The sequence below is a fragment of the Cervus canadensis genome, chromosome 3 (genome assembly GCF_019320065.1).
Source record: "Cervus canadensis isolate Bull #8, Minnesota chromosome 3, ASM1932006v1, whole genome shotgun sequence".
Lineage (NCBI taxonomy): Eukaryota > Metazoa > Chordata > Mammalia > Artiodactyla > Cervidae > Cervus > Cervus canadensis.
The window spans coordinates 48547263-48560534 of record NC_057388.1 but is presented as its reverse complement, the minus strand read 5'-3'; the positions used below and the strand labels follow the sequence as shown (position 1 = coordinate 48560534).

General features: G+C 33.1%; 1 protein-coding gene across 1 annotated transcript in view; it reads left to right on the top strand.

Moving 5' to 3' along the window:
• The window catches only part of CAPZA2 (capping actin protein of muscle Z-line subunit alpha 2), a 52183-nt gene that overhangs the window by 30504 nt on the left and 8407 nt on the right, over positions 1 to 13272 (top strand). The window contains exons 4-6 of the mRNA XM_043463127.1: positions 5107 to 5170; positions 9276 to 9482; positions 10937 to 11016. Of these exons, the coding sequence (XP_043319062.1) occupies positions 5107 to 5170; positions 9276 to 9482; positions 10937 to 11016 (351 nt within the window). The remainder of the gene's footprint in view (positions 1 to 5106; positions 5171 to 9275; positions 9483 to 10936; positions 11017 to 13272) is intronic.

The following is a 13272-nucleotide window of genomic DNA, read 5'->3' as shown; positions in this document are numbered from 1 at the left end:
TGAAATTGTGATACTTTCAATTTTATGCAAGCTTAACTTTCTGTTAAATGATTGATCCTAATAGATATTTGAGAAGGACTGACTACTATATAGCACAGGGATCTATAGTCAGTATCTTATCATAACCTATAGTGGAAAATAATCTGAAAAAGAATGTATATGTTTGTATTCCTGAATCACTTTGCTGTACAGCTGAAATATTACAGATCAAGTGTACTTCAATTTAAAAGCTAGATTTTTGAGGGTTAGGAACTTATTTGTCCATAAATACCTAACATAGTATCTGAACCATGCTTACTTAATAAGTATTTACTAGATTTGTGAGTGATTCAAAGAATCACTAAGCAGTTCTAAATCTTAGTATGTCCTCTTTGGACCAATGACCACAATCATGACTTGCCACAACTATCTTAAGATTTTGGAGAAATAATTTGTTTTCTTTTCCTCTCCCACCTCCTTGAATAAGGCCTGTGGACCCATTTTTTAACTAACTTCTTTACTCATTTGAAAATGATGAAATTAAACTTTAAGGTGCCTTACAAAGAGTGTTCAGTATCCATACAGCCACCTACTTTCATCTTAGAATACTACCCAGAATGTGAAATCTTGACTAATGGGGGAAATTTGCTCTAATTCTTTTTTTGTAATGTTTGAAGGCTTTATCAATTAAATTTGTATTTTAAGAGTTAATTCTAATGAAGGTGGAAGTTCAGCAGACTTGCAGACATTTCTGATTTAAATTCCTATTATCTTTTCCCCACTTTTTAAATTGAAGTATAGTTGATATACAATATTACATATGTTATAGGTATACAGCATAATTATTCACAGCTTTTTAAAACTATATTCCATGAGTGATTACTACAAAATGCTGACTATATTCCCTGTTGTACAATACATCCTTGTAGCTTATTTATTTTATACGTAATAGTTTGTGCCTCTAATCACCTACCCTTTTCTTGCCCTACCCACCTTCCCTCTCCCCACTAATAACCACGTTTGTTCTCCATATCTGTGAGTCTGTTTCTTTTTTGTTATATTCACTAGTTTGTCCTATTTTTAGATGATACGTGTAAGTGATACCATACAATACTTGTCTTCCTTTGACTTATTTCACTTGCATAAATGCTCTCCATGTCCACCAATATTGTTGCAAGTGGCAAAATTTCATTATTTTTTATGACTGAGTAGTATCCCATAGTACATATTACTACTACTTCTTTATCCATTCATCTGTTGGTGGACACTTAGGTTGCTTCCACAGCTTGGCAACTATAAATAATTCTCCTATGAACATTGAGGTACAGGTATCCTTTTGAAGTAGTTTTTTTTCTTCTAATACAAACCAAGGAGTGGAATTGCTGGGTCATATAGCAGTTCTGTTTTTAGTTTTTTGAGAAAGCTCCATATTGTTTTTCATGGTGGTTACACCAATTTACATTCCCACCAACAGTGTAGGGGGGTTCCCTTTTTTTCACATCCTTTCCAGCATTTGTTATTTATGTTCTTTTGGATACTAGGCATTCTGACAGGTGTGAAGTGATATCTCACTGTGGTTTTGATTCACATTTCCCTAATGATTAGTAATGTTGAGCATTTTTTCATATGCCTGTTGATCATCTGTATGTCCTCTTTGGAAGAATGTCTATTCAATTCTTCTGCCTATTTTTTAAGAATCAGGTGGTTTGTTTTTTTGTTTGTGATTTGTATCAACTTTTTATATATTCTGGATATTAATTCCTTATCAGTTATATATCATTTGAAAATATTTTTTCCTGTTCATTATTTGTCTTTTTGTTTTGTTGATGGTTTCCTGTGCTGTGCAAAAAGTTTTAAGTTTAATTAGGTTCCTTTTGTTTACTTTGCTTTAGGAGATGGATCTAAAACTAGCTGTGATTTATATCAGAGTGTTGTCTATGTTTTCCTCTAGGCGTTTTATGATTTCCAGTCTTACAGTTGGGGCTTTAGAGTTTATTTTCATATATGGTATTAGAGAATGTTCAGATTTTATTGTTTTCAATGTCGCTATCCAGTTTTCCCACACCACTTACTGAAGAGACTGTCTTTTCTCCATTGAATTTCTTGCCTTCTTTGTCATGGATTAATTGAACATAAGTATGTGGATGTATTTCTGGGTTCTCTGCTCTGTTCCATTGATGTGTATGTCTGTTTTTGTGTCAGCACCATACTGTTTTGATTACTGTGGCTCTGAATTAGATTGGCCCAAAGGTTCATTTGTGTTTTTCCTTAACATCTTACGGAACAACCCAAACAAGCCTTTGGACCAGCCCGGTAGCATAACTCTGAAATATGAGAGCATGGTTCTTCCAGCTCTGTTCTTCATTCTCAAGATTGTACAAGCTGCTAGGGTTCTTTTATGCCCTGTTATCTTTTAATAGCAATGTTTATATTTTATTTTTTATTGTGGGAAAAATATACCTAATATAAAATTTAACTTTTTAATGTTTCTTAAGCACATAATTCTTTGGCATCAAGTACATACACGTTTTGTATAAACATCACCATCATCCATTTACAGAACTTTTTTTAAATTTTCCCAAAAGGAAACTCTACAATTTCCCATTCTCCCCTCCTCTTAGCCCCTGGGAATTATATTCTATTTTCTATATGAATTTGACTTCCCCAGATACCTCTTATAACTGGAATCATACAGTATTTGTCCTTTTGTAACTGGTTTTTTCTAGTTAACAGAATGTCTTCAAAGTTCTTCTGTGTTGGAGCATGTTAAAATTTCCTTCCTTTTTAACACTTGCTGTGTGTGTGTGTCTTGTGGATAAAAAATGGATAAACATTTTGTTTTTCCATTCACCTGTCAATGAACATTTGGGTTGCTTCCACCCCTGTTAATGATTGACATGCTTGATAGAAATCAGTTTACTTGATATCTTTGACTTCAGTTATTAGTTTCTGAGTGAATGGCCTCTTATTCCTAAGTTCTTTAAACCTTTTAAATTATATATCCAAGTAAAATTAAATTTTCTTTCTTATAGCGTATAGGATGTTGACAAAAGTCTTACAAAAATAAAGGAAATGTACATTGTTCATGACCTTTTAACAGCAGTACTTTTCAGAGTAATTGTTTCCTCTGAGTTCTTTGTGGTAAATAAATGTGGGTTGTTTCATGTAGGTGCAAAAATTAGTGAATTTTTTTTAAGTTAAGGAAATAAGAAACTTGATTTGTTGAAAGAAGTTTTTCCTGTGCAGAATAAAGTTTAATGAAGGTCACAAAAATATTCATAATTATATAAGTGGTATGAAATAGTCATACATTTGAATAAAGTATGATGAAAGCATTGAAATTTTATTTATCCAAAGTAGTATTTATCTGATGTTTGTTACTTTTAAATAAATTGAATTTCCTTGGAATGTGAGCTATATTTCTCTTTTGTTATAAACCAAATTTCAGGGACAGTCCTGGTCCATATTTTAAGAGGTATATACATTAAATGTCTGATATTCTAATCTTTTAAGATTAGTCCTTGAGGAAATCAGTACCTAGTGGTAAAAACCAAGTGTTTATAAGTATGACTTCAGAAAACATCAAAACTTTAAGTAGAAACATCAGTTTTTCTTGCATGTGGTTATAGTTGCAGTAAATGATTGCTAACTAGATGAATAAGAAGAGAAAGTATTGATTCTTTCTGTTGACTTCAGTTTTAATCTTTGTACAGAATTTCTCAAAACTCTTTATTCAAATTCATTTTGCAGATTTCTGAGGTTATCTGTAAAGTACAGAAATATACCTTAAACCATTGATTGACTTTAGAACTATATACTCTGATTTGTACTGTCCTCTCTATGAAATAATTTTCAAACAAACATCGTGTTACCCCCACCTCATTGTTCCCTTGATTCTGAATTACTTTTGAAGTATCTCCAAACCTGGTTTCATCCTCAAAAGTTAATGTATCACCTGTCCTTGAGACTGTCCAGAGCTATATAACGTAAGTTTGAAAAGCATTATAAAAACATTGAGAATGTAGCCCAGTGGCAGTTTCATCAGAGTAAGTGCATAGCCATCGTCCTGTTGCTGCTTCAATTTCATTTTTTTGTATTGAATTTCTTTGAAACAAGCAGTCTCTTTCTCTGTACTTCTTTTCCACCTTCTGCCTTTTTCCTATTGCTTTAACTCTTTTAATTTTTTTTTAATTTAGTTTTGAGAAATTCCTGTCTTTTTGTAAGGGGAAGAAAACATGGGTTTTCTTAAAAAGTGGTTTTAATTGGACATCTTTGCTAAAAGGCATAAATTCAGTATATTTCATAGTAAAATTAGGTATACTGAAGACTTGGTACTCCTAAATCTAGAAAACTTTGAAATATCCAGAAATAGCCTTACATCTAACAGATGTATGAATACCAGACTTTACTGTGATGATGAGACAAATAAACCTCTTAGGGATTTCCCAGTGGGGAGTAAGACTTGTTCAGTTTCTAGCTAACTGAAGAAAGTATAGAGGCATATTGGAGCCCAATATCAAAGGCCTATGGAGCAGAAAGGAAGAAATTTAAAATTTCTATTGAGCTGAGTTTAAATAATGAACAGAATTTGAACAATAGATAAGAGAAATTAGTGGAAATACATGGTGAAAAGTAAAAGATGTGAGTGACTCGTAGTAAAGGGCGTAAAAATATCTTAGCTACAGAAACAGGTAACTTAGAAATGGGTGATCGGGCTGTAGGGGCAGAGAAATTGTTGGTTTCACTATGTCTAACAGAGTGCTTAACACCTAAATATTTGCATGATGGAGAGGTAGGTAAATGGATGATGAGTGGGTAAATGGAGTGTTTTCTGAACTAGAAGGAACTTTGGAAGTCATCTAGTTCAAACCCCTCTTTTTGTGGATGTGATAAGTGAGGCCTATACTAGCTAAATATTGAGAGCTGGATGTCATTCATCAGTTTTTATAAAGCCATATCTATATAATATATACCTAATATAAGATCAATAGTGGAGAATTAACAGTTTTATTTAACTTGTCATGTGCAGTGCAGGAGACTTTTATTGACAAGTGAATTGTTTGTGATTTTTTTTTTTTAAGAGCATTAAATACATAATTTTAAATAACCTACCTTTTTCTTTTTTAGTGCATTTGCACAATATAACTTGGACCAGTTTACCCCAGTAAAAATTGAAGGTTATGAAGATCAGGTATGTACGTTTCACATAAACACAGGATCTGCTTTTCTTTATTTCACTTATAATGGTTAATGTATCCTGCAAGAATTGTAAAGTGGTATGTTTAAAAAACTTTTTTTAAGTGTTTATTTTAACCATAGCCAATTAGGGGCAAAGTAATTGAAAATGTAGTTTCTTTTGTTGAGACCAGTAATGCAAAAAGTCCCTTTTAGAAATACTCAAATGTAATTATTTTAAGCTTTTATAAGATAATTGCTTTAAATCTACCTTATTGTTTTTTATAGGGAAAAAATCAATCCTATGTTAATACAAAATCTAGAATATATAATAGTAAGATTTATGTCATAATTTGGTTACTCTGGAATTCTGCAGTTGTTCATGCAAGTAACTTAGCATTTAGTAATTATTAAATCTTTTCTTTCCAAAGTGCAAGTTGGAATTGCTAAGCAAGAAAAGCCACAAAAAGTCACTAGCATTCTTATTTTTCATTTTTTGGCTTAAAGTTACTAATAATTGGACAGTAGTTGTATTCATATTATGCTTACATGAGGCACAATTTATAGAAAAGATATGAAGAAGGAACTTGTAGATAAAACACAACAGAAAGTAGTAACAGTCTCAGTGGCTAATTGAAGCTTGCATTTGGCATTATGCAATATGTGGTCCCCTAGTTACAGGGGAAAAAGAGAGACTAAACAGAAGATGACTTACAACTGAAGGGAAAAAGTAAATCTGGATAGGTAGATAGGAAGACAAATAGATTTATGCATGGGTGTAAATACACACACGTATATTTAGAGGCTTATAGTGGGTTTCATTTTATAAAGCTGTTAAAATTTTTTTTCCCTTGGGAGATTTTAACTGTTATAAACAATACTGTGCTGAACATTATTATACCTCTGAGCACACAGACCATCATTTTGTTTAGGTAAATCCCTAAAATATTTGCTGGATCCAGGGAGTGCATCTTTTTAAAATGTTGGGTAGCTCCCAAATTGATTTTATGAACCTCTCATAATTTTAATACTTAAACCTAATAAATATAAAACAAAAAACGCACACTACACTAATTTCTCATATGACTGTAGATTTCATAACTTTAAATATTGACAAACAGAATCCAGAAGTATATCAGAAGAATGATATGTCAAGACTAAATGGAATTTATTATGGAAAGTAGGAGTGGTTCCAAGACAATATATGGCTCTATAAGTTAGCCAACAAGTCTTACGATATATCAAAGGACAGTGAAAAGGGGTTTGAAAAATCCAGCAGCCAATCCTCATTACAAAAACCCTATGTAAAACAGAGGTGAAGAGAACCTCTTAAATATAATAGACTGTTTAACAAAAAGCAGTAGTAAATTACAAACACTAATGTGATTTTGGTTAAAATAGAAAACTATCTAGATATGTCAACTTGTCACCTTCATTATGTATCATCAATGGGCAGGTCACAAATGAGACAAGAGAATGAGAACTCTTAAGGCTTTTGAAGCAGAGAGAACTCTTAGGTGACATGATTTTTATATTTAGAAGTAGTGAGAAACTCTCATAAGTTAACCTCCCAACCAAAAGAATCTGTTAGACTTAAAAGAATTTTGTGAGATGGCTAAATTTAAGGTAAGTATACAAAATGCATTAACTTTCCTCTATTGTGGCAAGTAGGGACTTTACACTAGAAATAATTGGAGGGGGAGAGGTTTCATTTTAAATAGTAGTAATACTGAACATGGGACTTCCCTGGTGGCTCAGCGGTGAAGAATCTGCCTACCAATTCAGGAGACATGGGTTTGATCCCTGGGTTGGGAAGATCCCCTGGAGAAGGAAATAACCCACTCCAGTATTCTTGACTGGGGAATCCCATGGATAGAGAGGCCTTGTGGGCTACAGTCCATGGGGTTGCAAAGAGTCAGACATGACTTAGTGACCAAACAACAAATATTGAACATAAACCTTAACAGGAAGTGCATGGGATTGTGAAAAAAGTGATGGATATCTTCTTGAACATAAAATAGTTTCTGAGCAAATGGAAAAGCATAGTGAATTCCATTTTAAAGTAGAAAGTTAAATTATATAAAAACTAAAATATGAATTTAATGCAGTTTGATTCGAATCCTGATAGTTTTTTTAATTGGTCAAAATTTTCACAAATTTTATATGAAAACAGTGCTTGAAAAAACACTTAGAAAAATGTTTCTTAAAGTGGCGAGAGACAGTTGTATCGCTTGATAGCAGAAGATGCTTTACAGCCAGTGTAAAGTCATATCAGAGTGGTATTGTACAGACAAGTAGATCAGGAGAGCAGCATATCAAGTTCAGAATTATAGGAATATTTTTATACATGACAAGGTTATAATTTGGACAGGTATATAATAAAGGGTATTGGTACAACTGATTTCTATCAACTGTGTCTACCATGTACTTAAACCAGTCCTCTGTCACATAGAGTGTATAGAAATGAACATCAGATGGATTAAAAATTTGTAAAATGACTAGAATTTTCAGAGAAAAGCATCTACATGTGTAGTTTAAGGGCAAGGGAAACCACCTTAAGACTGGAAACCCAGAAATTGTAAAAGAAAAAGATGGGCATTTTGCGGCATATCAATTATTTTAACTGTAGAATAAAACAGATAACCATAAATAAAGGAAACTTACAAGTTAATAAGAAAAAACCACTCAGATAAAAATATTAAAAGGTATTTACTCACGGAAAAAAATGGGTCTACAAACTTGGAGATATTTAGATTCAGCCAGAGAAATACAATTAAAGTAATGAGATATATTTTATGCTCATCAGACTGAAGACAGGAACTCTGTGCTTGTTGATGGTGATAATATGAAGGGAAACATCTCATTTATTGTTCTTAGAAATGTAGATTATCACAGCCATTTTCAGAAAGCAATCTAATTATGTGTTAAAATTAAAAATATACAAACTTTACCTACTGTTCTCACTGCTGAGAATCTAAGAGAAATAGAAGCATCCAATGGAAATGGAAACATTAGCAGGTTAGAATATATGTACAATAATACTTCAACATTTTTAATGTGCTTGATCCTCCCCCCAAAAAGATAACAGCCTGGAAATAAAGAGATGGTCCAACATAGTGGAATGGCAGAGTATTATGTTGTATCCGTATCAAGGGATAGTATGCAACCGTTTAAAAGAATGGTGAGCAGTTTACCAGTTGACTTTGAAGGATTTCTATAAGTCATTGATGTTGAAAAGAACCATATGCAGAAAACTGTGTGTGCATTTTCATTCCATTCTCATAGAACAGTGACCAAATAAAACCCTTCGATGTGTGTCTGTGTATGTATTTATCTGAATCTGTGGAATAACATGACTGGAAAAAATTTAAAAGGGTACCTCCTATGTTTGCATAATTTACTTCAGAGGGATGGGGGAGTCCTGATATAGGTATGGAGTCAAATATTGGGAGAGTTGCTTGGGAAAGAAAGAGTGAAATTTTTAAAAACAAAGCATAAAATACCAAATTTATGCATGTATGAAGAAATATATACATAAATAAAGAAATTACAATTTTTTTTTTAAATTCAGAAGTCAATTGAAAACAACTGTCAATGATAAGCTTACTAAAAACAATCAGCAGGCACTTCACGGTAGGTGAAATTGTGGCCCCAGGAGTAATGTAGGACACACTGAGGAGGATGCTAACTGGATTAAAATCATTCCTTTGTAGCCATTCTCATTAAAGGTTATTACCAGTTCCTCAGTTTGGGGGAACTGGAGACTGATAATAAAATTAGTAACCTGTCCGTAGGTCTCCAAAACCAAACCAAACCTGACTCCAGCAGGATATTAGAAGATGAATTTTCCCCCCCAACTGGGTAGCTTGGATGTTATACTGGGAGAAAATGAGATCCACTGATGTAAACTGAATAAGACCACCCTCACTGTCTTTATAGTCTAATTATTTGAAGTATTTTAGTTATGCCATATGGTTAGATCAGTTGCTTGGAGTAGAATTTTATAGTTTTAAAGAAAAAGCTTAAGGAATGTATATTAATATGACAGTATATTTAAGTACTATTTTTTAAAGTTTTTTTTTTCCTTTTTTTTTTTCCCAAAATTCATTGTATCATCGAAGGTACTGATAACAGAACATGGTGACCTGGGAAATGGAAAGTTTTTGGATCCAAAAAACAGAATCTCTTTCAAATTTGATCACTTAAGAAAGGAAGCAACTGATCCAAGACCACATGAAGCAGAAAATGCAATTGAATCATGGAGAACTTCAGTAGAAACTGCTCTACGAGCTTATGTAAAAGAACATTATCCGAATGGAGTCTGCACTGTGAGTCATCCAATGTGCACTTTTTTCTTTTGTTCTATGTAAATATGACAAGTGTTTTTGTAATATCTTGAAATTTATACTAACTTACAGAATAGACATTTAGTAACAATATTTCTTTTTTTGAAGTAAATACTTCTGAGAATGTTTACTAGTTTTTTCAAGAAACTTTAAATAGTAAATCTGTTGTAATCATTAAAAATGGAAAAATGGTTGTACCTTGAATTAAAGTCAAGTAGTAATTCTCATACGTTGGTTAGAGGAACATGATATGAGATTCTTTAATCTCATGTTCATGACTCATCTCCATCAGCTTAGAGCAAACTTCTTTTCATTAAATTACAAGATCTTAAACAAACAAAGTTATTGGAAGTGAAATCTCTTCCTTGTGTGTTTTATAACCAAATTTCTTATATTTTTAATGTGGTTTTTTTCATAGATTTAACCTGCTTTTTATTTTCAGGATAAAATAATGATAGAAAGTAGGAGTACTTCACTTTTCCTTCATAAAATTGTACCTAGTATGCTTTTTAGTCCCCTGCATTTGTGCTTCTGTGATCTTCTCCATAACCAATGATCTTCTGAAATGCAAATCAAATTATGAAAATCTCCTGCTTAAAACTCTTCAAAGATTTTGCATTGCACTTCGGAAAGAGTCCAGACTTCTGGACATGGCTTTCAAGGCTCTGTGAACCTGGCCTCTGCCTACCAGTCTAAGAAGACTGTACATCTTGGTTAATACCTTCTGTCCCAACTTTGTTATTATTACCAATAGCCACCCCATTTCACTCTTAGAAGATGCCTGACTAGGAAAGAAATTCATATGGTTCCCTTAAGTATCTAACTCTCAGTAATTATTTGAAAAGTATAGCACCATGACCTGAAATACTGTACAGGTTCTTTCAGTTATAAGCATGTTGACTAGGATTCTTTTGGAAGAATAACACAAGGATAAGGTGGTATGGTTGAGTTAGAGTCCTCACTTGTCCCCAGGGGATTGAAAGACACAAATTATTCATTACTTTTAAAACAGTTGGCAAGAAATCAAATATTAAAACATCATCAACCCATTACAGGCATTCTCTTAGTGAACTTTCTCAGTTATAAGTAAATTAATTTTCTCACTTCTGTCTCAGTACTTTTTTATTTTAAATGTCTAGAGAAATGGCAACCCCTGAGATTGTGAAATGTTTTTGAACATATGAGGGTACAGTTAGTTTTTTCCCAATAGGTTGTACTTCATCTGTTGTGCGCTATTTTATGTTTCACTAAGAATCTGTGATTCGATGTATAAGTACTTGTTTTCCTACCTACTATATTGGAGTGATGACCTACCTTGTATTCTTTTATATGTTCTTGCTACAGTTCTATACAGTTTTCAATATTTTATAGATGTTTAAAGTTGGACATTCTGTGGCCCTAAATTCACTCTTGTGTTTATTTTCTTTACCAATAAGGTATATGGTAAAAAAATAGATGGACAGCAAACCATTATTGCATGCATAGAAAGCCATCAGTTTCAAGCAAAAAACTTTTGGTAAGTTAAATTTTGTTTTGGGGAATTATGACCTTGCTTATATTCTTTGTAGTTCTTGCTTTGTTGATTGGGCTTATACCTTGTTTGTGTATGATTGACTAAGAACAGTACAGTATAAAACTTCAGCCTTTTGATATGAGAGAAATAACTGTTCTGTATTCCACCCAATCATTTAAAGGTAGCAGTAAATCTGTTGACACTCAGTGAAAAAAAGGTGGGAGAGGGAGGAGTAGTTTGTGGACTACCAAGCAGCGTTCTAAGGGGACGTGTGTGCCTGTGACCAGACCAGTTGGCAGGCCCATATGTTCGTCCTGAAAAGGGATTGTTCCTGAATGAGACTTAACACAGGGGAGGAAGACAGAGATACTTAATAAAGTGAAGGATGATCATTTTTGTGTGTGAACTTTAATGACGCTGAAGTAGATGTTTTCATATGGATTTCTTTGTGCCTGGTTGGCCAATATGAGAAAATAATGACATGTTTTGTACAGTGAGACGAATTACAATCATGCCTTATAATTTTTGTACAAATCATTTGATTATGCCTTGTTAAAGTCCAGCTCTCCAAAATAACTGGTTTTCCCTACTCATCTTGAAAGTGAAAGTGAAGTTACTCAGTCATGTCCAAATCTCTGTGACTCCGTGGACTGTAGCCTGCCAGGCACCTCTGTCCATGGGATTTCCCAGGCAAGAATACTGGAGTGGGTTGTCATTTTCTTCTTCAGAGGATCTTCCAACCCAGGGATCGAACCCGGGTCTCCCGCATTATAAGCAGACGCTTTACCGTATGAGCCCCCAGGAAGTCCTATTCATATTAGACTTTTATTAATCAAGTTGTTGGGCCTTTTTATTCTTAGACAATCCTATTTCTGAGATCTTTCCTGTTATAAAATTCTGTGGCTCTCCAAGACTTTGTAAGTTCAGAATTGAATGAAATCTTTACTCTTATCCCCATTTTTTGATAACACATGCTAAGCCCTTCAGAGTAAGTATGTTTATAATATTTACCTGAAGTATTTTAGCCTTTGACTTGTTAGCCGAGTTGGTTGGTGGTGTGTTAAGGGTACAATAGCATGTATCAGTAACCCCTGTGGACCAGTTTTATCTATGGTCCAAGGTTGCTCTACTGCTTAACCATCACAGAAATAAATGTAAGGTTACAGGAACATTTGGAGGAAAGCAGATCCGTTATCACTGAAGGAAAATCAATTCAGTTTGTAGACATATGCCTTCTTGACAGGCTGAAGTTTCCTAGAAGTTCTGTTGTATTAACTTACTTGTATGGCATTAATATAAATGTGTTTTGTCCATTTTGGGCCTAAAAATTTGTCGCATTGATTTACCAGTATCTTAAGAAATAAATCTTCACAAAATCGCTATTAATTTATGGTGCTTGTGCCAGGATACTTACAATGAAATCAATCTTGTTGAGATTTGGACTCATTACTCAGTTTTAGTTTAGAATATATTGAGAGATGTTATAGTAAAGTTACTAGTTTATAAATATAGTAAATTTACTAGTTTTCAGAAATACAGTTTGTGTCAGCATATATAAAATGAAAATGATGTCCTTGAATTTTCTGGTCTGTTTCACTGCACATATCTAAATTTTTTTCTAAACTACTGTGAACATTATATTATTGAAGCTAAAATCACTTCCACTTTTTGGAAAAGATAATTTTGTATGACATTCTAAAGTACTGGACATCACATATCACAATATCCTCACTAAAATCTAAATATTTTGGTACAATGAAATTACTTCAGTTCACCTCAGATACAGATAGAATAAAGATCAGAAGATTCTAGTCATGGACATTTCTTAGATTTCACTAGAGACATTCTTTTCTTGGTCTCTACTGTTTTGGTAATGTCCAGCAGTATTGGGGGCTTAATAAATGTTTGTTGAATAAATTCACATTTGTAATTAAAGCATTAATAGAAGAGAAGGGAAGAATATAATCAAAGGCCAAGAAATCTTGACTATTCCGTTGATGAAAGGGTACTGTCTACACAGTGCAATATGCTGTTACTGTGTATATATATAGTAATATATATATATAGTATATATGCATAGTATAGTATATATATATAGTATATATGCATAGTATAGTATATATATATAATAATGCCTTTGGAAGGATCTTTTGAAACAGCTCTCAAAGTGGTACCATTGCTTGATTTGTAATTCCTTTTTTTTTTCCTCTTCACAATCAGTGGTGATATGTGCATATTGCCATTATAAATCAGAATTGT